At 34.8% G+C, this 13,730-nt stretch overlaps 1 protein-coding gene across 1 annotated transcript in view; it reads left to right on the forward strand.

Annotated features, from left to right (window-relative positions):
• The window catches only part of LOC145775068 (uncharacterized), a 42,160-nt gene extending 30,083 nt beyond the window's left edge, over positions 1–12,077 (forward strand). Inside the window, exons 23-39 of the mRNA XM_082586266.1 lie at positions 448–537; positions 1,037–1,078; positions 1,381–1,479; positions 1,708–1,770; positions 2,248–2,283; positions 2,717–2,734; positions 3,110–3,145; positions 3,535–3,561; positions 4,433–4,474; positions 4,749–4,811; positions 6,196–6,241; positions 6,717–6,769; positions 6,952–7,071; positions 7,479–7,726; positions 9,529–9,613; positions 9,953–10,065; positions 10,568–12,077. Coding sequence (XP_082442392.1) covers positions 448–537; positions 1,037–1,078; positions 1,381–1,479; positions 1,708–1,770; positions 2,248–2,283; positions 2,717–2,734; positions 3,110–3,145; positions 3,535–3,561; positions 4,433–4,474; positions 4,749–4,811; positions 6,196–6,241; positions 6,717–6,769; positions 6,952–7,071; positions 7,479–7,726; positions 9,529–9,613; positions 9,953–10,065; positions 10,568–10,784 — 1,398 coding nt within the window. The 3' untranslated portion in view covers positions 10,785–12,077. The remainder of the gene's footprint in view (positions 1–447; positions 538–1,036; positions 1,079–1,380; positions 1,480–1,707; positions 1,771–2,247; positions 2,284–2,716; positions 2,735–3,109; positions 3,146–3,534; positions 3,562–4,432; positions 4,475–4,748; positions 4,812–6,195; positions 6,242–6,716; positions 6,770–6,951; positions 7,072–7,478; positions 7,727–9,528; positions 9,614–9,952; positions 10,066–10,567) is intronic.
• The last annotated feature ends 1,653 nt before the right edge of the window (positions 12,078–13,730 follow it).

The following is a 13,730-nucleotide window of genomic DNA, read 5'->3' on the forward strand; positions in this document are numbered from 1 at the left end:
AAAATTCTGTAAAAAGGAAGCAACTGCAAGTGCAAAGAGTGGTTTTGAACCGCTAAACGTTTAAAGGCAAGCCTTGAGCAAACAGAATGCTTCGAATTCCTGCTCATAGACTTTTGTTAATCTAAAAATGTCAGAAAAAAAATGTCTACAAAACCTGCTCTGTTGGTATCGTTAAACAAGTCATTGGTCAACAAAGCTATGCGATCATACATTGATATAAATACTTCTTTATGAGTGAATCTAAGTAGACTCTAGCTTTTATACTTTTTATAAAAAAATAGTTGCGAGAAGGATATTTTAAGGTATGACGTTATGAGCAATAGTTTAGAAACTATTCTATTACCGACCCTGCTAAAGAGCATACTGGTCCATCAATCATTCAACGTCCTGTAATTTCAAAAATTAGTATTTTACAACATAAGCTTTTATTTCACTTCAATGATATAGGGACCACATGGGAAAGATGGGTTTGATGGAAGAAATGGAGACGTTGGGCCAATCGGACCGAGAGGCGACGTCGGTCCAGTGGGGCCACCAGTTAGTCGGATATTAATTATTATGTTTTCTTTTTATATTTACTGCTGTAATAAAATCTTACCGGCTTTTTTGCTTCACCAAGTTTTTCATTTTTTTATTTTATTTAAACAATTATTTTGTCTCTATGAAGTTCCAAGGTTTGCTTCAACAAATTTTTATAAAATAGTTTTTTTTTAAGATGAGCTACAAACTTAGGCCACAATGATTTAGTAAGTGCACTTGTTTGAGGTGTGGGCTTCCAGTAACAGATCACACTAAATACTGTATATGTGCTAACACCAATATCGAACTTTTGCTACTACTGTACCAGCAGTGAGCCAGTGACACACAGTTTCTAAACTTTTAAGCACGTTTTTTTTTTTATTTCAGTTGAATCCAGGTTTTGTATTCCAGGTTTTAGGCTATATAACATATAGCATCGGAGTTGGGTGACGATTTGAAATTAAAAATTTTGAGAAAAATTGCTGTTAGATTTTAATTACAAATTTTGTTACCACAGGGACCTCCAGGGGCAACGATATCTTTGTCTGATGGTCAACAGGTAAAAGTAATTTTCCAAATTATTTTTTAGCAAAGTTGCTTGGAATGTAGACAAGACCAAATTTATTTTGGACTTCGTTTCCGATGATTTGGTAATCATAAAATCTAAGCGCTTCTGCAGAGTGTTTCTTATAACTTATGCTGTATATGTTGCAAAGTTTTGCCTTGCACAGTATTTACTAAATGAGGCCTAAAATAAAAATTGCTGCTACGTTTTCTGCAAACTTGAAGTTTTATTATCTATAATTGTTAATCTAGCTCTTGGCCTCGCAGAACATGAAACATTTTATTACTTATCATCAGGGACAAAAAGGTGAAAAGGGAGAATCCGGAGCTATCATTGGACCTGACGGAAGCATGTTAGGTCAGCAAAAGGGCGAACCAGGGTTACCCGGGTTGAGGGTAAGCATCTTTAAAAGTTAGATATTGCGCTGATTACATTTAATTGTTGTTTTAAGATAAAAAAAATATATGCTGGTTTTGTAGTGACTGTATCATTACCATTTTTCACATTTCTCAATGCGTTTTCATGTCACAGCAACAACTTATGGCAAATAAGAAAGTTTTATTATTTAAAATTCGTAGTAACGTTTAATTTTGTTTAAAAACTCTTTGTTAAAATTTTCACAGGGTCTAAACGGACTACCTGGAATTGCAGGAGAGAAAGGAGAAATGGGAATGCCAGGACGCCGGGTAAAAAATATTCCTACTTGAACCTACACGAGCTTGTAATGATACAACATTACTGTAGCCTTCATGCCAATAATCAAACTTTTCAAGGGGCTGCATGTTACTTTATGGTAGAGAAAGCACATCAAACGGGTCAATAACTTTCTTTCACAAATAACCGACATACATACAACAAATCATACAGCTGCTTATAACCAATAAATTGTGTAACTACAATATAGCAACAATTGCAGCAAAAGAACAACGCGTTGGCTCAGGTACGAAATGTTTTTAATTCCCTTTGAGTGCACTTATTAAAAATTAATGTGCGATGTTCAGATATGTCTTCCAAACAGAATATCAAGAAAAAATTCGAGACCAAAAAATACCTAGATGACAAGTGTCTAAGTCTAGCAAGACAGTTTGCTTTACCCGTTTGTCAGTGTTTTGTAGAAGTGTTTTCTTCCATAAAATTTTAACTAATTGCCATGATATATTTAGGGTTCTCGAGGGCGAGTCGGCCCAGCAGGACAAATGGTAAGCAAAAATGTTGTCTACTTTGGTAACCTACAGTTTTAATCAATAATTTTTGGTTTTTAAACATTTAGAACCCTTTGGTCACAGTAAAAATTTATATATTTGTACCTATTGGATACTGCTAGATCGTTTACACATTTTGTGCAATTGCACGTATTACGATTCACAACACATGGCTGGATGATTTTGCCAAATTGGTCTGTCCTTCTACGCTATGACACTGAAAAACTAAACACGTTATCAGACCCGACAAAATGAATAGTTTCTTTTACCAAACATAATTCAATTCATTAGGAAGTTACTTGTAATTGATTTCTTAAATAAAATAAGAAGCTAATTTTAATCAATCACCTGACATAAGTCTGGATGCGGCTACGGTACTACGAAAGTCATCTTACGAAGTTTATATTGATGTACAATTCTTACATTCCAGGGTCCTCGTGGATTTCCAGTAAGTCCTGTGGAAAGTTTGTATTTTTTGCATGCCAATTTAATTATATATCGATAAACTTGAGATAGCTCGGTTCTACCCGCAGTGTTTTCATGGTAGTTTTAAATTATCTTTATATATCGCAAATCATCTTTCACCACACGCAGCGAATCAATACAATTTTGTATTTAGGCTACAATAAAATTAGTAGACAAATATCTATGTGGTATTGCCTATATCATTGTAGCTTACAATGCTTTCAATTTCCAGTAAAGGTGTATCAGTGCTTGTTTTGTTTGTTAACTCTGGTAATTAATTATAACTTTGGATCACAGTAATTTCTGGGCCATATACTTGTTGAATAACACAATACACAAATAACCTCTTCTCTTGCAGGGCGAAGCAGGTCAGGATGGATTACCAGGAATAAATGTAAGTCAATTAGGTATATGAAGTAAAACTTAAATTTTCTAAATTAACTTTTACTCTGTTCTTCAAAACGCACACTTAGAATTCTAACAAAAATTTGTTTTGAAGTCACAAAACTTCTGTTATCAGATTTTTTACATGGTTTAATCGATTGTGTTTAGTTTTACGTCATTATTGTATTTAAATTTTTTAGTGGCTCTTCCCTAGCATTGCATTTATGATATGACTTGGTGAAATTTCTCTTTTCTTCCGTAGTGTTCTTTTCAAATTAACGAGGATTTTATTACATGTATATTCTATAATGTGAATATTATATACACTACATGCTATTTTATATAACCTACATATGTGATAATTCACAAGTTAAGGTAACTTTGTTTTCGCTGTTTTAGGGTGAACCTGGACCGCCTGGGCCTCCTGTAAGTGGTGAAAGTTACTTGAAATATGAATGTGTTTACCTTCGCCGGGGTGAATAAAACGTTTTGTGCTCGAACAGCCCATTCAGTAATTTAGCGTGTAGTTTTTTTAACATTACTTCTGTCTGACAATGGTCGTTGTGATTTTTTTTCTGTAGCCCACACAAAGGATACGGTTTCAAGTAATAATCTGCGCTCTTCCATCGCGTGCTTGCTGATTTATCGTCATTAGTTATTATAGTTAATCTATTTGTGTTCGGAAAAACATAAGCCGAACATGAATTTCAATTATGTAACATATATTTGAAAACGTAGGCTACAGTGAGCATCCAATGAGAGAGTGCAAAAGACTGTGACCCTAAAAAGGTGTTAGAAGTCGTCGAGTATAGCCTACACTCTCTCACTTTTTCTTATTATGATAATCCCAGACAGAAAACTCCGTCATTTTTTCATTCCGAATCAATGCAAAAGTAACGTATTTTTCTGTCTGGGATGCCACCCTAGGTTATTGTTGTGACTAGGCATCTTTCTGAAATGTTGACTTTTGCATTCACCATTTTTATCCTCGTTATTAAATTTGGTTTTTCATACCGACTTAAGAATGGTTGTATCATTAATATGGTCGCAAAATCAATTTTACCATATCGATTGTTGCGGTAGCCTATGGTAGTTCCAATCATCATTTCAGCCACCTATCTACCCAGTAAAATGATGACTAGTATCCTTAGATGCTAGACTTGGGTTTTGAACTGTGCCCTAATCATCATCGGCGTAATGAGCAATGGTTTTATTTGCCATAGATGTAATCAGACTGAATGCCAAGTTATTGATTTACTTAATGATTCTGAATATAAAGCTATTTCATTGACTCCAGGCGTCTGGTGGATCATTTTTCGGAGGCTCAAGTGGAGAAAAGGTAGATAAAATTTGTACGTTTTGTATTATTATTATTTTTCTTTTATCAAAGAAAAAATATCTGCGCTAAGTGGTCATTGCTGGCTGTTTTATCGTGCTTTTAAATGTTGTGATGTTGTTGCATTATTATCATTGTGCAAACCTTCTTCTCAAATTTTAAGAATGATTACAGAAACCAAAACTTTTTTAAAACTTCATCCAAACACTTTTAACAACACTAGAACACAAATGATCTTCATAATAAAAAGGTAAAATGTTATTGTTGTTGCACCTAGGGTGACAGAGGTATGCCTGGACGCCCTGGACCACGTGGTGGAACTGGTTTACCCGGAATTCCGGTAAATTTGTTATCTCGTTTATGCGACCATTGTACTCTATCGCTACCCTGACGCAAGTATTTGTCTGTATATATATTGATATATATAATTTATTAAGAATTTTGAAGTTGATAAAATATCAACACTTTATGTAATAGATTGAGTTTCGCTATTAGCAGCATGATTGTTGCTTACTTCACAATGTAGATACAAACGACCTGTTTTAGCCTGATACTGCGAGTTTGCTGTCGTAGTAGCAGTTTGCATTGGCTTTCGAACACAATTCCTTAGTCATATGCTATGACAAATAGTCTTGAAGTCAGTGTGTCGTTGTTTCATGCGATTCTTTTGAAACCGACACTCTGAAACTGAAAGTCGTAACTTATCAATCATGCTGCAAACTCGGAAACTTTCACGGACTCCCTGACAACGCTCCGGGGACCCTTTGGCGGTACGCTGAGCTCCTGTTGAGAACCGCTGATCTATAGCGTTTTTATCCATCTACGATACAGCTGACGACTTCCTATTTAGCGCGATATAATATTATTCCAACAACACTTAAAGGCATACTAAAGGAAAATTTCAAACCGGAATTAAGCATTAAAATGAGTAAACTGAACATTCAAGAATACATTTCAAAAACAATTACCCAAAAAAATTTGTTTTCAATGGCGCTGGAAAGGCCCAAAGTCCAGTGTTTCATTTATTTTCATTTTTTTCAAAATGACCAAAACGTGCAAACACAGCTCAAGAATACGTCATAAAGTCCAGCAATAACAAAAGCCACGTTACCAATCTGATGTTTTGAGCAAACTGTCTGCTGTTTTGATGTTAAAATGTGCTGTTTTGATGTAAATACATACATAGTCTACAGTCAAATCGCCCGCAGTAACAATTATTGCGTGATCGGTTGATTGCTAGACTTTATGACGTAGACTTTATGACGTTCTTTACAGTCGCACGCTTCGTTGCTCAGGCCAATTTCGTTTTGAAAGCTCTGACAAAAGCACGCGCACAATGGTGGTCAGACCGCAATGGGGCAAAATTTTATTGAAAATCGTTTTATGGTAGCATGTTAAACACAAAGAACGTGGAAAATCGTCAAGTCAGGTTTTTCCTTTAATACCCCTTTAAAAATATTTGCAAATGGCTTTTATTTCTATACAGCTCAAAATAAAATAATGTAACCTAGCGTTTGTGCTCTTCGTGATAAAAATAAAATCGAAGATACGGTATATAAGGGAGGTTCTATTTGATTGGGAAATAACCTATAACTTACAGTATCCAGGATTGTGAAATAAAACAATTTTAAAGTTGACCTGTTTTTCTTTACGTTTAATTTCAATAACTTTTTATCAAATTTTAAGTTTTCTGATTTAACTTTTTTATTTATTTTCTTCAACAGGGTACTTCTGGCCAAAAAGGGGAGCCAGGAAATGATCGTGGAGAAGGTAATTCATCCATCTCTAGGTTTCTGTTTTTTTTTTTTTTTCTTCAGGTGACCATTCAGAACCGATATTTCTTACCTTGTGTTTTCCTTTCACTTAATTTTACCTCTGTACGTTTTGTCACATGTCGGTATATATTAGAATTAAGCGGGAAGTGATTTTGATACCTCACTCTTATTCCATAAAACCAGACTCCAATTTAATCCGACTTCAAAAAATTTTTATACATTTTAGACTCCGAATATTCTCCACTCCGAAACGTTTTTGATAAATGAAACTTCGAATCCACTTCATTTTCTAAAAACTGGGCAAACTTCCTCTTCACTGCTCACCCACTCTACTTCATGCTCAACTCTATTATATTCCCTCTTACACGAATATTTCCGTGTAGCAACTAGTGCTAGAAACGATAATTGTCCTGATGAACACCCAAACTTTTCAGTATTTAACATTATGCACATGCACATCACATTTCCAGATTCTTCAACAAGAAAGTATTCCTCTGTTCAAAACATGCAAGATAATTACAAGGTTAGAAAAGCTTGTAAATATGATTTCACTAGGTTACAATTTTATACTCTTTTTGACAAGTGTTACAACAGCCTACTTCTATCAAATATTACATTACAAAACAAGAAATCATTTCAAACTTAAACTGTCAATGTTTTATCACACAGAACGTTTAACCTGATATACGATTAAAATTTCCGCAGTTGGCACCATTAGGAGCGTTTGCATTTGTGAAAGATAGAGAAGACATGTATGTCAAAACTAGTCGTGGCTGGAGTAGACTGGTCTTATCCACCCCTATACCCCCAGTTGGCAAGGAAAAGGTACGTGCAATGAAATAACTGAGGTGTTGCGACCGTGCCATATTTTAAACTGATTGTTCTGCTTTGGTATCATGCACGTTATAACGTCTGCGTTTTGTCGCTTCTGTCTTTTTCTAGACCTCTGCTATGTTTGGAATATATATTTTTGTTGTTGTGATGGTCAAAAATAAAAACAAACTGAACTGAGATAATCTTTTCAGCGTTTTCTGTGTGGCCTCTTTTTTTCGGTTATCGTATGTAGCCTGCATTGCGATATAGTGTAAACAGGCTATGTCACTTTTTGCGTATTTGTTTCAAAAAATAGTTGATAATCTTCGTTGTGATGTTCGATAACATTATCTCTTCACTGACGTTTCGGAGAAAAAGTTAAACCTGCTCATTTAACGGTACCCATCGTGTATACGTAGAATCCGACTTCGACAACTGAGTCTTCAACTACCACATCTGTTCCAACTACCACAACAACAACTACAAGACAAACTACCACTACAAGAAGGGCTACTCCTGAGCCAGTGAAAATTCTCTCACCCTCTTTTAAACAGCTTCATTTAATTGCCCTCAACTCTCCCCTCAGCGGTGGAATGAGAGGAATCGGAGGAGCTGATACAAAATGCTTCATACAGGCGAGAAGAGCTGGGTTACCTGGAACCTATAGGTATCGCTTCTTTAACTACTACCATTTTGTTTAGAAAAAGACAACCTAGGCTACGATTGCTGCACCTTAAAATATAAGACCAAAATACAACCAAGCAACAAGTTTTACCCTGGTACAAAATAAGAGTCTCTAAGAAGCCCTTTTAAGGTTTGTGCAAGAACATTAGCAGTTATAAAACAATTCCGATTGATGGTTTCCCGTAAGTTTAAAATACGGTTTCCCGTAAGCAAAAAACAAAAACAAATAAAAGAGCGCACCCAAGTATATTATGAGTAGGGCGATTTTTTGTAACCTAAAAAATTCAAGAAAGTGACTTTATTTTTGCAAAAAGTAACCAAAAAGTAACTTTATTCAACGAAAACAAGAAAGCGAAAGAAAAAGCAGTAATTCAACATAAAAAAAATAATTAATTTAGCTTTAATTTGTGCTCAAATTATAGTTGTACATTCAAATTACACATATGTAATGTTTACACTCTCTGGCAGAAACTTTCTGTCAATCAAACACTTTAGCTGTTGCAGGGAAAACAAGTGGATAGATATAGTTAACACAATTTGTTTCATCGAAAAAAATACTTTACAAGTTTTCGGGAATACACGCGATACGAACAAGCATGGACGGCTCGCACAAACCTAAAGTCCTAACCACAGTAGAAGATATATTAAAAGTCTTGACATGAAGCCTACATAGAATGTAAATTTATCTCTCCAGCAGCAATGAATGATAAATAAACAAGGGATTTAGGCAAAAAAGTATGCAAAATAAAGTGGCCTAACAAATGAAAAGTAACCTAAAAACACAAAAAGTGATTTTTGGTGACTTTATAACTTCTTAAATATTGACTCCATAACCATGAAATTTTGGTTCTACATTTTTTTTGTTAATTAGTACAACCATGGCCACCTGGAGATCTGGCCTGATTTGTCACATTTTGCAGATTTTGATTACAGCTACTGCTAGTGCTTGACTGATATTTTTTGAGATGTTTTTACTTTTTGCGGTTTCCTAATGACATAAAACTTTTTTGTTGCCTTGGGGAAGCAGTAGCAAATGAAAAAAGTAAGTTGAAAAACGCTAAATCAGACTGTTATTGAAAAATTAACAGTCTGACTAAAATCTTCGAAATCAAATTTTCTTTGTTTTTCAACATGTGAGGATGTTAAAACCTATTGTGTCATCTGGGAAAAAGAGAAAAGAAAGCGTAAAAATCTAATTTTTAGAAAAATTTATTTAAACGTTCGCCTAAAGTTAGAAAAACCTGAAAATTTCTGCAAAATGTGACAAATCAGGCCGTATCTTTAGGTGGCCATGGTACAACTAAAAAAAAGTAACTTTAGTAACAAAAAATTGCTCTAATTATGAGCCTATACCGCAATCCTTTCTTTGCTGACTGCCAAGCAGGAATAAAATTCAGTGGCACATTTAAAAAATCTTCTGTATGGCCAGACAGGGTATCGAACTTAGGCCTACAACCTCAGTAAAGGAAACCCATTTGAAAAATTAAGTAGCCTAACTCTCTTTTCATGTGACTTACCGCATTTATCATCATTTATCGTTGACATTTTAAAGAGTAGCCTACAGGTTCCTTAGGCTACGTAGGCCTAGCCTACATACCAATAAAACCTAGCCTATCCTTGTGCCAAGGAAAAAGTTTGCGTGTATTGTAGTTGTAACTAGTCTTAATGAAGAAGCAATTGATGGCTCTAAATTAAAATCAGTCATCAATGTCAGCCGTAATGTCAGTGAATCATTTGCTACGTTGAAATGATCCATAAAATAAACAAAAATGCTTTTTGTTTTAGAGCTTTCTTATCAACACGTGATCAAGATGTCCGTTCAATCGTCAGGAGTCAAGACAGAGCAAACGTACCGATTGTCAATGCAGCTGTAAGCAGCTGAAGACTTGATTTTTATCAATAGAAGTTTTCTTTCGTCGTCTTCTTGGCTGCCTCTTCACTTTATCTGCACTGTACTTTCTTATTAAAAATAATAGCCTACAATGAAACAACAACTTTAGTTTGCGTTTTTGAGAGACAAAGCTCATCTTTGATTAAGTGTTTGTAGGTAGTGGTCTGGTTTAGTTTTGGTTAGGCTAAGTCTCTTCTTATAGACACCATAACCATTTCTAACGTGGCATATTTTTGGTGTTCATGGAAAAATTTGAATAAATAGACTAGTAGGCTACTAGTAAAATGTTTTCATTTAACAAGTATCATTGTGTCACAGGGCGAAATTCTATTCCACAATTGGAACGAGATTTTCAATGGAGACGGAGGAAAAATGGATCCTTCGAAGATTTTATCGTTTGAACAAAGACGAGTAACAGCAGATGCTAGATGGTGAAGATCTATTAGTTTGATTTGATACTTATGTCTTTTTTCATAAAAGACAGATTCTTCTACATTCAAAGCCTCCAAATTAGCTTACTTCATTCATTAGCCTACTACTATAGCCTACCATGCACCCAGAGATGGCTTAGTGTGTGATTAATTAAAGCCGTTTAGATTAGATCGACAACTTTTACATTTAGCCTATTTATGTAAGCCTAGGCTACTATGCGATAGCTTTATTGGACAGATAAAATTCGTTCAAAACATTAAAAAGAATATCATCATTTATTATAACTATTAACCACAAGTGGCCTAATCTTTTTGCATTCGTTATTTATAATGCATAAGCTATTGTAGATTTCAACACTTTGCAGAAGAATGTGTAGGCTACAGTTTTTTTTTCATTTTTTTTAGCAAACCTAGTAGGCTAGTCCCAAAAAAAAACGTAGTTATTTGAAAACCACATTCATGCAAGATTATGACAGTTGAATATAACTTGTTTTTGTTTTAGGCCTCATAAAGTATTGTGGCATGGATCTTACGCAGATGGTGGGATGAATCAAATGCATCATTGCGTGTCATGGTATACAAATAGCAAGGCTGTCACAGGACAAGCGTCAGAACTATCAGAAGGAATTCTGTTGGGCCAAAGCCCTTACGGTTGCCGAAACAGTTTTGTAGTCTTGTGCATTGAAAGCAACACACGTACACTTAGGTACAAGAAATAGTTCCAGGAAACAAGGAAGCAAGTAAATCTGCAATTGTTTTCAAACCGTATCTTTCTTGACCATCAATTCCTTTCTGTCATGCAGAGTGTCAAAACGTCGGGTTTCATTTTTTTGCTATTTTTTAAGTCTTTGTAAGTAGGCTACCGGTAATTTAAACATTTTTGAGTTTTTAGATGTTACAATTCTGTTAAATTCAATTTTGTGCATTCAAATCGTTCATTGTAGTTTACTTTCGTAACAAAAGTAAGTTTTTCATTTTACTAATAAGTGGTTTTTGTTTCGGTTTTTGATGTAGTATACTAACATAAAGGCAAAATATATTTAAGAGCCTTTCATTTCAAGGAAGAACGGTTCATTTAATGGTCAAAACTGTTATTGTTAACCGTTTAAAAGGTTTGTAGGCTACTCCAGAAAGTAGGCTATGTCTATTTAGCAACTAATTTAATTGCCAATTTTTCTGTTAAGTCTACAGACAATTAAGTTTTTCACAATTTTTGCCGAGCTTGCAAATTGGTAACTTATTGTTTTACATTTCTTAAATATAAAAATAATAGGCCAACAGATTTTCTGGGTAGGTTGGTGAATATCACAATCGTAAGTTGTGTGTTATATCAATGTTATATAACGTTAAATTGAACAGCAAAGTTATTCTTTTGAACATATTCATTGATTTCTACATCTGTGTCAAGGATGCATGGAATACGAATAACTGTCATTAATACTGGCTGAAGAAACCTAAGTAACTTTTCAAATCCAAAATTGTCTATGCTTGCAATCGACAAATATGAAATATTGTTGCAGCTAACGTCATCCGCAATGCATTTTTTTCCACCTCATTATTGTGAATCGATAATATGTTGTTTTTTGATCTTAATGCTTCTTAGCAGGTTTTTTAACAAAAGGACTGTAGCCTGCCACAGTGCCACGAATTTTAAAAGATATCTTTTGTAGGCCTATGACACTGCCACCGTGTGTCAATATAACTTGGTATCGAAACTAATCTCATGTCGCGAAACAGCTTTATTGGCAAACAATAGTCACAAGTGAACAAAAGTTAAATTTTGGCTGGTGTTATAAAGTATCGTAGGCTGACTGACTTGCCGATAACTTTAAAGCAGATTGGTAGGTTTTTGGCTCATAGGTTGGCAGGTTTTTGGGACACTCAATCCGCCAAGTGCTACACTCTACCACAGATCAACGATGTTTATACAGTAGCTAATCATGTTTTGTCTCAATGTTTTTTTATTGTTTTCACTTTATGTATTTTTACATAAAATAAATTCTTTGACAGTAGCTTTATGTTATTAAGGTCCAAATTGAGCTTTTGAAGGGGTAAGAGTAGTGAGCCCTGGTCCAAATCTCTAAATAGCGACAGTTCGACAACGCTTAGGGGCTGTTGCAGTGTTTTTAACAGAACACTCATAAGACATAGAACACTGAATACGACAAAGATGCTTAGAATCTACAATACGGTACACATAAGTCTTTGCAATTTTTGTCGTTTTAGCGATTGTGCAATAGCCTAACCTGAAGTAAAGCGACAAAAAACGGTTTCTTTTTCATCTCTTGGTCAAACTATGGCGTCGATTTCAACAAAATTTACCTGTTGGGCCTCAGTCAGAGTTTTATTGCATCATTTGTTGATTTTCAAAACTATTTTTCAAAACATTGAATATCGTAGGCTACTTTGTTTGGAAACTACCATTGAAATCAAGGTGTTGTTTTTAAGTTTTTGCCTTGCTAGTAAGGTAAGTTGTTAAACTACAAGAGAAAGTTGAAACAGAGCTATTTCATATAGAAATAAATATATATTTTTTTATACCCAGTAGGTAGCCTACATCGTGTAGAATTTTGGCGCAAATTCTACGTTAGAGAATATCTTTCTCACTGGCGCCATCAGTAGATCGGATTATTATTATATGCGTCGTTTAGTTATAGTCTACGGTTTGAGACCTCCAACAGACAGAGAAACAAGCCAAGTAAATTGAATCTGAACACGGTCTTAGTTCTGTTGGTTTATTGTGGCAGAAAGGTTGCAAGGTCACAAGTAGCCTATAGGCTACTAGTTTGGCCACAAGGTCACAAGTTTGTTTAACAAATTTAGTGCACAGATATGATTCAATCCTATGTAGAGCTGGTGTAGATAGTTCAGTCAACTCACCGAGGCAGCAGGGCTTGAAGTGATAAATCCGTACAAATGATAATAAAGTCATAACAGTCATACAGCAATTGATTCTACTAGTGCATCTTGTTCAAATAGAATACAAAATTTACAATTAGTAAATGGTCAAGAAATATTTAACATAACCTTTCTCAGTTTATGCAGAATTAACGTTGAACAGCTCGCTTTAAAAAATGCAGTTAATATAAACTCAAGAGAATTTATCGTCTATGCTTTCGTGAGTAAACAAACGTTCACTTTGCTAAACTATTAGGCTATGCTGATGAAGCAAAACACAGAGAAGGTGCGTTAGGCCTACGGTAGCCTATTTAAAGACAAAGTGAAGAAAAAATAACTTCAAATAATATGCCTTGATTGAAGCAAGCAAGCGGATAATAAGCTTTAAAGAAATAATACACTACACCATAGGCTAGGCTAGGCAGTCGCAGACAGACAAATGTCATTTAGACGTTGAAATAACGTTGACCATGCTATGCCAACGTTCAAATGAATGATGAAGGCACCAATTAATTCTCCGGCCACAAGATGACATAAAATTGTTTTTTAAAGAAGTAAAAGTTAAAAAATAGCGTTTCTGAAGCAACAAAATACAATTTCTGGTGCCTTTTTATGAGTCAGTCTTTTGCAAACCCAGTTTTTTGTCTAAAAACGGACAGAAATGTATTATTAAAACTTATTTTTTGGAAAGAATAAAGGATTGCTCAAATGCAATTGTTTTTGTACAATGCAATGGACCACCAAAGAGGGATGTGAATTCAAGTAAA

The sequence above is a fragment of the Aplidium turbinatum genome, chromosome 1, assembly GCF_918807975.1.
Source record: "Aplidium turbinatum chromosome 1, kaAplTurb1.1, whole genome shotgun sequence".
In the NCBI taxonomy this organism is placed as follows: Eukaryota; Metazoa; Chordata; class Ascidiacea; order Aplousobranchia; family Polyclinidae; genus Aplidium; species Aplidium turbinatum.